At 47.6% G+C, this 13,150-nt stretch overlaps 1 protein-coding gene across 1 annotated transcript; it reads left to right on the forward strand.

Annotated features, from left to right (window-relative positions):
* Window positions 1-45: 45 nt before the first annotated feature.
* On the forward strand, window positions 46-6,073 carry LOC104621088 (Golgi apparatus membrane protein TVP23 homolog B-like; the record flags this gene model as incomplete). Its single annotated transcript, XM_010287481.1, has 7 exons — window positions 46-185; window positions 672-754; window positions 1,624-1,768; window positions 2,249-2,338; window positions 4,136-4,267; window positions 4,358-4,486; window positions 5,486-6,073. Coding segments are annotated over 7 exons (752 nt in total), but the record flags the coding sequence as incomplete, so codon positions are not given.
* Between the last annotated feature and the right edge of the window lie 7,077 nt (window positions 6,074-13,150).

The raw sequence follows: 13,150 nt of genomic DNA on the forward strand, positions 1-13,150 counted from the left end.
GGGCACCGGGTATGCCAGGTAGGCAGCCGCTTTCTGCTGTCGTAGGCCTGCAGCCCCCGGGAGACCCGGAGCTCGGCCGAAACCGCTCGGGATCCGTCCTGAACCGAGTGCGCACCGGGGGACCAGGGCCGTTTGAGGTTCTGTGGTGCTGCTCTGGGCTCTGCCGGCTGACGGGCTGGGCATGGGTGAGAGCGCTCGGCAAGTCCGGTGCTGGTGGTGTCGCGTTCCTGCGAGGCCCGCACAGGGATGCGTCCCGTCTGTCAAAGTAATCCAGTCGGATTCCGTCACCAGCATCTTCACTGAAATGCAGGACGATGCGAGGCTGTTGCCTGACGTAAGAATAGCTCTTGTACAAGGCAATGAGTCCTCTAGGAGGAGCGAAGAGCGAAAGACCCTAGAGTAGGCTGTGAAGGTAACTGCCTGGGTGTGGAAAGGGGCCTTGGACTCACACCGTGAGCTTATGTAGTTTTCACAAAGCACAGATCAAACCGTTGAGTCCTGCCGGTTTTGTTTTGTATGTGGTTGAATCCTCCCATTCTTCCCAAATTTATTTTGACCTTAAAATGCTACTGTAGTATTCTGGGTAATCAAAACTGTCCCTGCTTGAAGTTGAAAACGGATATTCCACCACCCCCCGCCATGTAACTCTCTGCATCTGTTTCCCGCCTTAGGACAGCAGTGATGACATTGAAGATGTGTCTCTCTTTGATGCAGATGATGATGTATCCAGGAGATCAAAAAAGTCAAAAATAAGGTCAGTGGCCATAGAGAGAGTTTTTAGATGAGTTCTAGGCAGAAGCACGAGGAAGAAAGGACTGCCATGTTATATCAAAATATGTAATGGCAAATACCTTATTTATATGGAGGTAGTGGAGAGTAATTTCTGGATAACAGAGTGTACCAGTTCCAGAAGCTTAGCTGGAATTTGTAGATCTGTGCCTTCATGCTTCCGAGTGCTCTCACATTTAATATGTGTTTGTGTTCCTCTGTGTCAGGGATGTACAGTGATACGACGACTGTGTGTAACGGGAGGTTCTCACCGTGTTGAGTGCTGGTTCTGGGCTACTCCCAGAACTCTTCCCCAGTCTCCGTTCTGGAGTACGTTTGGTGCTGCCCTACTGTCTGCCATGTCCTGGCGTCTCCTGCCTTGCCCTGCCCAAACTCCTGCCACAGAGCAGTGCCCAGACCCACACGCTGTGGTGACCCTGGCTCTATACTGCACTTTTCTGACCTGGAAACTGCAGAAATGGGAAAGAAGGGCAAGTCTCCTGTGTTGAGAAATGCGATCTTTCCTTCAGAGCTATTTCCTCTGTCAGAACCTTTTTAAACTTACCCCATAAAAATTGACTTGCAGTGAACACTACGTAAAACTCTCTGTCCCCTTCCACCCCAAATTCTGTCTGCATGTGGGATATCGCTGCATGGTGAGTGTGTCTTTCTTACAATGAACTACTAGTCAAGTTTATTTCCCATATTTTCAGCAGTTGTTGCACACTTGAGTTCATGTTACGGTGTTGATCCTTATCCTACGAGTTGGCAGGAGATTGCCTTGGCAATGGCATTTCTCGGAAATCGCTTCAGTCTTGTCTGAAAGAGCTGTGACTGTACTGTACTTCATTCCAGGCATCCAGTGGCATCATTTTTCCACTTATTCTTCCGAGTCAGTGCGATAGTTGTCTATCTGCTCTGTGAGCTCTTAACTAGCAGCTTTATTGCCTGCATGGTGACAATTATCCTCCTCTTGTCGTGTGACTTTTGGGCTGTAAAGGTAAGTTCCTCTTGTTGTTTTGTCTTACTACATAAGAATAATGGAAGAAAGTGATATTCATGTCACAAAAAAAAAAAAAAGTAACTTTGTGCCTTTCCAACAACATGATACCCAAGATGCTGTGATGTATTGCAAAGTGTTAACAAAATAATAACTCTTAAATCTCTGTGTACCTGACTTCTTTTTGAAAATGAAATTAAGAACATGTGTTAGACTTTTTTTTTAAGGTAGCACAGGCTTCATTATTAGATCGCTTTCGAATCACCAGAAATACGCCTCACTTTATATTGTTACAGTAATTTGTTGTTGTACTAGACATATCAGAAGATAGATTGTTGTGGACGTAAGAGCCATGTAATCTTGTTTTCTCAGATGTCAGGCAAATGAGCACCATTGAAAATAGCAACCCAAACAGCTGAACTTTGGCAAACGGTTTCTTTTAGCAGAAGATATAAAGCTCATTGTTTTTCTCTATTTCAGAATGTCACAGGGCGACTGATGGTTGGCCTTCGCTGGTGGAACCAGGTGGATGATGATGGTAGGAGTCACTGGGTATTTGAAGCCAGGAAGGTAAATTTCTTTTCTTTTTTTTTTTTTTCTTGTTTCTGTTTTATGAAACTTCTATGAATTGGTGGTTATGCTTGTGGTGACAGATTGCACAATGTAGACATTTACTTCGAGCCACAGATCTGTAACCATGGGCTTGTTTCATGTAGGCTGCTGAAACGAGCTTTTTGATTGTTGAATTCTTTAAAAATTCTCATGATGTATTGGTCTGGCTTAATGCAAATAACATGAAAGTTCCACATAAAATGCAGTAAAGGTTGTCAGGTCAGTAACCTACAAGTTTTCTGGTGTGCGCTCGGAACAGCTGATGTAGCTTTTATCTCCTGTAGAAAATTATTGGAAGTGGGAAAGAAACGTATAGCATTCGTCATGGCTGTTGCTTCACCTTTGTGTTCATCCTGGCTGCTGCTACCTCTCTAGTATCCCATCCGTCGGGCACCTCACCACATGTCACTATTTGCCCTTTTGATCCCTATCTCTTACCTCTATTTGTATGGAGCTAATGGCATGCAGATCTGGAGTGAGGTAAAGATCATTTTGCAGAATCACAGAATCATTAAGGTTGGAAGGACCTTCAAGATCATCAAGTCCAACCGTTAACCCAACACTACCATGTCCCCTAAACCATGTCCCAAAGCGCCACATCCACACAGTTTTTGAATACTTCCAGTGATGGTGACTCCACCACCTTCCTTGGGCAGCCTGTTCCAATGCTTGACCACTCTCTTGGTGAAGAAATTTTTCCTAATATCCAATCTAAACCTCCCCTGGTGCAACTTGAGGCCATTTCCTCTCGTCCTATCGCTAGTTACTTGAGAGAAGAAACCAACACCCACCTCACCACAACACTCTTTTAGGTAGTTGTAGAGAGCAATGAGGTCTCCCCTCAGCCTCCTCCAGACTGAACACCCCCAGTTCCCTCAGTGGCTCCTCATCAGACTTGTGCTCCAGACCCCTCACCAGCTTTGTTGCCCTTCTCTGGACACGCTCCAGCACCTCAACATCCTTCTTGTAGTGAGGGGCTCAACACTGAACACAGTATTCAGTATTTCCTAGATGATGTGGGAGGTCTGCAGTGGTGTAGGGATTTGAATCTAAACTTTTCTCCTGCCGAGTTTGTGCACTCACTACAGGCACATTCTTTCTCAAAACTGGGCTGGTTTAGAAAAGCTAGAACATACAGGGAAGAGGGGGAGAGGGAGCTGAACTGCTGGTGATGCTGTAAATTTACCTGTAAGTTGTTATTCAGTCCAGATTTTTTAACTATTCTAGGAAGAATTGAGTGCTTGCTTGGGATCTTCTGCTCTTTAAAGACTTTATAAAATCAATAGCGTGGTGTGAATCAGACCTCTGTGTGTGTGAAGAACATTTACCCTACTTTCATGCCTGAGAGTATCAATATTTAGTTCTGCCAGTGCTAGGGTTGGTGAAATTCTGGTTGCCTGTGCAGTGATTTGGAGGTAGAAAACATTACCGGTTTGTCTGTTTCTAAGCTTTGTAATTGAACCCCGCAGTAAATGTCACGTTTCCCAAACTTAACCTTTTACCCCCAAGCATTCCAAGAGGATTTGGTGCTGCTGCCTCCTGTTTCTGATAGAAAATTGACAAAAGGGTCCATTAACTGCAAACATTTTCTGTTGCAGAAAGATCTTTATGTGATGTGGAAATCGATCTTGAAAGCACCCAGTACTGTTGTGGAGGCAAAAAACAGGGGGTTTGTAGATTCTAGACTGTTTTTAATGACAATGTGATCTATACAATGGAGCAGCCTGTTAATCTCAGTTTCCTTTCTCTTTCTAGGTATCGGCGCAAGGGAGTAAAACCTCATCAGAAGCAGAGTCCCGAATTTTCTGGTTAGGTCTCATTACATGTCCTATGATCTGGGTGATATTTGCTTTCAGTGCTCTCTTTTCTTTCAAAGTGAAGTGGCTGGTGAGTGGACTCCCTCAACTCAATAATAAATCTTGCACTTTACAACTAAATTTACAATATAAATCAGTGACTTATTTTCCTGTGTCTTAGGCAGTGGTTGTGATGGGAGTGGTTCTTCAGGGAGCCAACCTTTATGGTTATATCAGGTGTAAAGTTGGCAGTAGAAAGAACTTGACAAGCATGGCGACCAACTATCTTGGGAAGCAGTTCTTGCGGCAGGTAAGAATTCCAGGGTTTTGAAAATCCTCCAGCTGATGTTTGTTTCCATCTGTCAGCTTCTTTCCTGCCTGGGCCATGAAAAGAAAGACTGAAAAAGCTGTTATTTTTAGTTCTGCAGAGGGAACCTTCAACACCTTGCTGCCTTGTGAATTTGAGCCCCTTTAATAAAGTCACTGAGTAACTTGCTGATTATTGGTATCAAGTTCCGTTTGCAGCACATCATGAGCTCATATTATTTGCTGGTGCCGTGGTTAGGTGCCATAGAAGTTACTGGAATATGGCTGGTATATTGGAAATAAGGAACACAGTGAATGTGGTGACAGAGTGAAATGTGTTTTTGTAAACTGCTCTTGGATAATGGATTGCTAAATTACTCCTTTCATTGCACTGCTTCCTAGCAGGTTGTGCTAGCCACAAAACCATGCATCTGGAGGCATGTGGCATTGGTCCTTGTGCTTCAACGCACGGCTGCAGTGTGCATAGCTCCTAGCCAAATGGGCTGCCGCTACCTTTTATGTTCTTTCTCATTTCCAACCAGCTCTTCTCAAGAGGTCCTTTTTTGCCCCAGCGCTGGGTTTTCTTCCTTCCGTAGGTCCCTGTAGGCACAACCATTCCCTGTTCCACTTCTAGGCTGTCATTTAACTTCCGCTTTTACGGGTTTTCCTGACTGTGGCTGGCTGTATTACGCAGATGACTCTGGGGACGGCTGGTTTGGCTGCCACAGGTTCACAAATGTTTGCTGGAATTACTGTGACAATTAGTGTGATCAGAAGCTCAAACACTGGTAAAACTTTCTCACCAGTCTGTGCTGGGGTTGTGTTCTTCTGTAGCTAGATTTGCTTCTGGATGCTTTTACCACTGCAGTGGTTAACCAGAAGCCCAGAACAGGCTTGATCTCTGGCACAAATTAACGTCTTGCCTCAGAATCATGGCAGTGAGTCACATAGTTCTCCTGTACTCCTCCTCTGTTTTTTTTTTTTTCTTTTTTGCCTTCTGCAGACTGTGGCTAAAGAGGACCAAACAGCATCCTGAGTCTGGTGGAAGCCTCAAGTAAGACCAGATTCACAGTAGCGGACAACAGAGAATGTTGCTGTGACCCTGAGATTTGGGAGCTGCATACGTGAGGTTTGAATTAAAAGAAGTAAATAAATTGTGCAAGACTTCAGGTTAACACTCCTAGCAACTTATATTCAATTTTCCACTAGCAGTTTGTGTTTCAGTCTTTTTTTTTTGTTTGTTTGATTAATTAGAATTAATTTGCTTAAACTTTAAACTAAAAAATATCCTAGGTGGCTCTCATACAGGTTTAGAACTACTGGATGAATTCAGAGGAAATTGCTGGACATCCTTCTTCAGAAAAACCATGCACAAGCCGAGCCTTCTGTTACCCAAGAACTCCCCCAACTCTTCCAGCAGTTGGTGCCTCAGATAGTTTCGGTTGTGGACGTTGCTGCGTTTTGTTCTTGGAGGTCATTGCTGCTTCTGTTACGAAGTTTAGATAGTCCTCTTTCGGCTCCGCATCCCTCTCATTCTGTGACTTGAACGACGCTGAGGTGGTTGCAGTGAAGGACATCTAAAGGAAATGTTGCTATTGGCTTAGTGGGAAGGTTATTGAAGTCTCGTGGAAACTGCAGAAAGTGATTTCTGAGCAGCTGCGGTCTTTTATTTATCTGAAGCATTCTTGGAGGTCTCAGTAACATCTTAAACTCCTGGATTTATGGCAAGTCCCTCTTCTACCTATAGGCCTGCATCTGTATGGGGAGCGTAGCAAGAGTAAAACCAGCTTGTGAGGGAGGTTGCAGGCGCAATTTCAGAGCCAGAGTGAATCTGAGAGCAGTCGTCTGACTGATGCTGTTGAAGTGATGCCATCTGGTGTCGTGTCGGCGCCGCTCAGTAGTGTGCGATGGTGCCATGGGTCGTCTTTGGCCAGGAGGGTGTAGGGTGATGTGACCTGCAATCTCCTCACCAGCTCCTCGGCACAGGGTCTCAAGGAACGGGACCGACAGGGGTTTATGCTTCTTGAATCCACGCAGTGTGCTGTCCTTAAGCCATGCTCCGTGCGGAGTCTGTGGGCTGAAAAAAAGCCTTTTGTAGGATTGTGTGAAATGTTGGCTTGCAGTGTTCACTGAGATGGCAGAAAGTGGTGTGTTTTGTGTGAAAAGCTGTGTGAAAGGGGTCAGTTCCTTCTTGTCATGTAGTTCTGTTCAAGGCAGATTGTGCTTTTGCAGCGGCAGATGTCGTAAACTTCAAGTGAGGTGTTTTGAATTAAGAATGTGATTTCTTTTTAAATAATGGGTATTGTAAATTGTGGGATTTCGTTAACATGATTTCTCTCCCTGTACTGTAGCAATACTTGGGAGCTGTACATTTGTTTAAGTCTTTGGATTGATACCTTCCTTTTGTAAATATGTATTTATACAATCTTGAAATTAAAATAATGCTTTGTTTAACCAGACCAGATAGCCCTGCTATGATTCACGGCTGAGCTTTATTTATGCTCTGTGTTTTAACGAGGGTTGCTTGTCCATTTAAACGGTGCTGTTTAGCAAGCTCTGGCACAGAGCCCCCTTTCACGCAGGGGTCTCGGACAGTTTTCCCTGAGCAAACACTTTCTTCATAAGCGTGCTGGAGTCGTTGTCATGCAGAGCTGAATTAATTGTCACTCTATAAGGCTCGGCTGGAGTGGCTACGAGGCTCCTTCTGAGGGCACTCAGAGGGCCCCCCTGCCCAGGTCCCTGGCTCGCTCCTGGCAGGTGGCAGCGTAAATGCTTGTGCCATAATGTAGCGGGAACTTTTAGTCTCCATTTGTATGGAAAGGATGATTTATTTCTGAGGAATGAATGTCAACAGGCAAAATGAAGTCCATCACTGAAGTAAAGGCGCTTCTGCAGCCACGCGGGGACGTGCAAGTGCAGCGTCTGGCCCGTACGGTGCGATGGAACGGAAGTCCTTTCTGCTCCAATCCAACAAGCCCCCAGTTTGCCACTGCTGTCGGAGGGGTGGCACTGACTCCGGCACAGCTCCAGCCTTGAGATAGTTGTTTTAAAATGTGTTGAAAGTTTTGGACTTAATGTTTATTCTCCTGCTGCCAAAGCTCCCCCCAAACTGCTGTAAAATATAGAGTGCTTTTCTGGAAGTCGCAGTTTATTTAATCAAGGACAGAGGCATTTATTAGTACATGCCTTTAAATATAGCCCTCTCTGGCTTATTTTTAGCCTCTTGGCAAACCTTCAGTCTTTTGGCTTCTGAGAAGCTGGCATTTTATTGCGTTTCTCCACGGCATCGACCAGAACGAAATTTCTTATCGCTGTTCCAGTTGGGTGTGAGGCTTGTTTGATTTTTACTCGCTGTCTACTGGGGTTTCCTGTGAAGCGGGAAGTGGGAGTTGCTGCAGAATGGGGAAATTCTCTGAATGTGCTGTTTTTTGACGAGCCTCGGGAATCCACACTAAGCCAGTTTCTTGAGCATGAGCTGTTTAATGGTGGCCCCACCTAAGACCTCCAGGCCTGGGTGGTGGCTGAACTTCCAGGGTTTACAGAAGCAGAAATACTCCAAGAGCAATAATAATAAAATACTATTTGTTCTGAAATAGCAAAGTACGCCTCGGATGTTGCAAACACAGCTGAGAGGTGGGCTTCAAATCATCCTCATTTTACAGGCAGAGCCATTTTGAGTCCTTGGAGCATAGTGTCTTGGGCCAGCGGGGAGCTTGCTCACAGAGCTGGGGACAGCATGCTGTCTGCTTTGGGGTGCAGGAGGCCTCATCCTTCCCCTGTGTCCTAGGGATGAGCTGCTCCGTTGCTCTTCGGCCACAGCGGGGACCTGCCTGCTGCCACAGACCAGCCTTGGTTTGTCCTCGCCCACCCTGGCATTGCGCTGTGCAGCCAGCCGGGTGCAGGAGTCCTCAGGGAAGGCGCCTGATTTCAGGGGCAGAAGTAATGCTTTTTCTGACCCCGTGCTTTAAAGCTACATCCAGATATTCTCAAAACACAAAAGCTTTAGAGACAGTTTTACCCCATCTAGTACATCTTTACTTCCCTCTGTGCTGCAGGGAAGGGTGAAGGAGGGATGCTGAGTGTGCCCAGGCAGCCTGTCTCCTGGCACTTGGAGCCTGTCCATCTTTTCCTCCACGAATTTCTTGGAGACTTGCCGGGCCCGGAGGGCTGCAGGGAAAGGTCTATTGTAGTTGCTTGGCAGAGGCCACAGTCAGCCTTGCTCACACAGGACAGGACATCCCAGCTGGTATTTTCTGAACAAAAAGCTGCAGTGACTAATGGAGAGTGACCTTTGGGGAGACCAAAGGGAACAGGGATGCGGGTGAGGAGGGTGGATGTTGGCCAGGACCCAGCGCTGCTTCCAGAGCTCCTGGCAGGAAGGAATTTCTCGCTTCCCTCCTGCCTTTCCATGCATACAGCCCCAGTTTGGGAGCGGGCATCCCTTCCCACCCTGCAAACCCACGGCAAGCCGAGAGCCTCCCCACCACCCTGATAAGACAGGCGAAGGCTAGAGAGAAAGGAAACGCTATTGCTGTTTTACTGATAGCAGCATTTTTGTACCACAGAGGACACGTGGGCTCGTCATTATCAGCCCGTGTGTGCCAAAAGCAAACTGGGTGTGTTGAACGCCACTCCAGTTCCTTCCTGTCCTCTCCGGTGCCAGCGCGTGGCTCGGGGCAGCTGACGTCGGGGGTGCGCTGCACTGGTTTCCGCCGCTCAGCTGCTTGGATTTCACTCCTGTTTCTCAGGGGGTGGCATCGCCTTTAGGTGCTGCTGTGGGGACAGCCTCTTCCTTGGCTCGCAGCAGGTACATGTGCTCCCAGCTGTGTCTTGAAGCTGTGAGAATGGCTCTCTGGGTCAGAGTGAACCCATCAGACCCAAGGTTTGACTCGAGCAGTAGCTAATTCCACATGCCTTGCAAAGACTGTATGGAAGTGGCAAACTGACATCCACACTTTGAGGAAGACCTTTTGTACCTCTGCAGGTTTGTAGCTCCCTGTGTGTCACCTGATGGAATTGGCTGCCGTGAATTTGACCGATTCCTTTCTGAGCCTGCGCAGACTTTAGCATTTGCAGCGTCCTGTGGCAGAGAGCTCCACAGATTAACACTGGCCATGGAAAGATGCTTCACATCTCGTTTGTGTGGAACCTGCCTCCAACTTAATTTGATGCCCGTCTGGTGAGGGAAGGGAAGACTGGGAGTGTTCTGTGTTCGCCACCGTACCCGGCAGAGAGACGCTGGGTTTTGCATTAAACTTGGGGGTTTGAAATCCCCAGACAGATAAAATTACTGTTGGGACCTTGCTGCATCAGCTTGCTGAAGATCTAGGGTCTCCCCTCTCAAAAGCCACCAGCTCATGGCATGGTGCCAGGAGCAGCTAGTGTCCTCCAGGGTAGGGAACGCTGATTGCCAGCATCGTCCCAGCAAGGTCATTGGTTTTACTGAGGTAAAGACATCTGGGAGGACATTGTGGCTTCGTGTCCAAGAGGACCTTTGTAAGGAGGCGGTTGACCAGTTGGACCTCAAGAGAAGGTTTGGGATGTGGGGAGACGTGGGACTCCTAACTCTTTCAAGTATCTCTGTTTCTTTTCTTATCCCGGCAGGGCTGGGGATGGCTCAAGTGCTCTGCAATGACTGGAGGGTGCTTTGGTGCCCGGCAAGGAGAGCAAGCCAGTGCGAGAAGGAGCAAGCAAGCCTGGGGCTGAGACGCTATTTTTAATGCATTTACAAGTTTTGGGTTAATGCCAGCTCCCTGCCTGATACTTTACTGGGGCAAGCAGCACAAGGATACACTTGGTTTTCCGATGACACTCAGAAAGGCTGGCAGGGCTTGTCCCCATTTCTCAAGATGGGTAACGAGGAGCAAAACCAACGCAAATGCACCAAGCCTTGCATGGTGGCTGGGCTGGGCCAGGGCTCAGCCGGTCCATCGTGGGGCAGGAGCTGGCCCTGGGGAGGCAGTGGGGCAGCACGAGACAAGACAGGGTGTTTCTTACAGCGGCCGGGCTATGGATTCCCAGGGGTGATGGCAAAGGACAGGCACGACCCTGGGGCATGGAGCACCCAGGGATGTTGCTGCCAGCCTCCCCCCATGCTGCCCGGCATTTGCAGCAAGGAATGAACCATGGGGTGACTGCAGGCACCCGGTCCCTGCAGCACCCTCCTCACCTGGGTGCCCTGTTTGCACCCAGAATTAGGCACCTGTTTGAGCCCAGGCGCAGCTTCTGCTGATGTTTATATAGCAGGAGGGTATCCTCAGAGGAGCAGGTTCCTGCAAGCCCAGGGCTTTGTGTGTCTCTGTTGCAAGGTCCTGCACATCTGGGGTTTCAATTTTTAATGATTCACTAGTGAGATGAAAGAGCAGGGACTCTGCTAGGCATGTTTTATGCTGTGGCAGGTCTGTGGGGACTGCGCAGAGTTGGCCAAGTTCAAATACATGGAAGAGGGGTTCATTTTGACTCTCCTAAAGACACGATCCTACAGCAGACTGTTAGTGTTACAGCTGTCTCCTGGCCTTTCAGAGCATAGTGAAGCATCCGATGAGCAGTTTTTATACCTGCAGGTAAAAGCAGAAGGGTTTTTCTATGTTGTCCTGCTTTCTTTCTGTTTCCTTATTAAATGAACTCCGCACACTTTACGGGCCAGCAGTCGGCATGCCGGAGCAAGCCCCCCGTACTCAACTGGTGGGTATGGCTTAAATCTCAGAGGCTTCTGGAGCCCCAGAGATAGGGCGGGAGGATGGTTGGGTTTCCCTGTAATGGAGCCTGGGAAGGGAAGCATCTTGCTTTCCTAAGGAGTATTTAAAGAGGAGAAGGAAGAGACAGTATTTAAAGCACAGAAAGCAAACCGTAGCGTAGAATAAGGTAGAAATGGGCAGCAGAGATGATTTCAGGTAGGGAAGCTTAGGGCCGTAGGGTATAGGCTGTGGAGCTAGAGCCCTCTAAGGTCATGTTACGCTACTGAATTATCTATTGCACAGATGAACTCTATCTACTTCAAATACCTGGGTTTGTTCATATTAAAATGGCTGCCCTTGGTCATGCCAAAGGTCACTGTAACTCAAAATCCGGTTTCCGACCCTGCTTGATGATGCTGATGCGAAGGAAATGGTGATCTAAAATAATGATGCCACTCTTGCACCTTGCTTAAAGCCTGGCAATCTGTGGAGCAGGATCTCAAAGCCTGTGTCTGCATTTTGGTTTCTAACAGCTATGAACTTGTCTCAGGACTTAGTGGCATCCAAACCCTCCTGTGGCAATGAATTTCAGACAGAAATGATGTGTTCCCAGGGAACCCCTTGGGGGACCTTCCCCTGGTATGAAAACTCCTATTTTATTCCTGTCTTTTGTTATTGATTTTTTTCACAAACTATTAATTTGTAAATTATCCAAATAATAGCTATTAATGTCAGATCATCTCATCCCCCAGCTGCTTGCTACACATTTCAAAGAGCTTTAAGCTTTGCCAGGTGGGACTCCCCTCGGCAAAAGCCATAAAAACGCTCTTCGGCTGTTTCTCATCTCTGTGAATCGCGGTTTGCAGAAGTCCAAACAGTTTGCTCAATGTAGGAGTTGGATTTTCTGGTCTGTTGGTCCTCATATTCCTCCCAGAATCCTTAAACCCAAAACATTTGCCACCTTCCACCCACCTGGCAGCAGGAGAGGCAGTCGCTTTGCCTGGGGATTAGTAGCTCGGTGGGTTCATCCCTGAGCTCTTGGGACTCCTCCTGGAAACCTCCTTGGCTGGCTGAGTGATTCTTCTTTGTGCTGCCAGCTTGCGCAAATCTCCTTCTATTTAGTTCATTTTGGGCAAGTTCTTCAGATTTTTTTTTCCTCTTTTTTTTTTTCCCCCTCCCAATCACAAAGCAGTGTGTAAACAACTCCATAGTAACCGCTGGAGTACATGAGTCATTTAGCTTTTCTGCCACAGGACGTACTCACTTGCTTTTGCCTCCTGTTATGTTTCCAGATTAAAGGAGGCTTTAGTTTTTGAGACTGTTACTCACAGTTTCCTACTGAGTGTACCGATGTTGAGTACGGCCGTTTTTTGATGGTTTGTATGACTTCTCCCCCGTTAGATAGATCCTCTACCCCTGTGGGACCTTCCATGCTTTCTGTCCCCTCTGCTGTCAGGTTTAAAACTCTATATAAGTTTCTTTTAAGTAATATCTGGATTATATTTTGCTTTTGTTGGAGCCCTCCCTCACATCCGGACCCCGTTTCAGAAGGAATTTGAATTGCCCACCAAAACTGCCTCTGGTCGCAGGAACTTCCACACCCGCTTCCCAGCATCCGAGAGCCCACCAGGCTGGAGGTGCCCAAACCCTCCTGCGGGCCGAGATCCCACCCCAAAACCTCACCTAAAATCTCTTTGGATGAAGAAAAAATAAACACCCTTTTGCACAGCTCTTGGGTATGTGAGCCCTCGATTTCTCATGTTTGAATTTGCAGGCTCATGCCCAGAAGTTTGGTTTAATTAGGATCTGGACGGGAGAGAGGAGGGGATGGGGACTTTGCTTGGGTCCTGCTCCGTCTCAGCTCGGAGACCAGATCGGGGGCGGTGGGGTCTGGGCGGCAGCTGGGGCAGGAGAGCGCACGGGTCTGGCTGCAGGTTGGGGGATCCGGCACTGCCCCGCTCCCGCTGATTCCCCGGAGCTCGTCGGCAGCG

The sequence above is a fragment of the Phaethon lepturus genome, unplaced genomic scaffold, assembly GCF_000687285.1.
Source record: "Phaethon lepturus isolate BGI_N335 unplaced genomic scaffold, ASM68728v1 scaffold41935, whole genome shotgun sequence".
NCBI lineage: Eukaryota > Metazoa > Chordata > Aves > Phaethontiformes > Phaethontidae > Phaethon > Phaethon lepturus.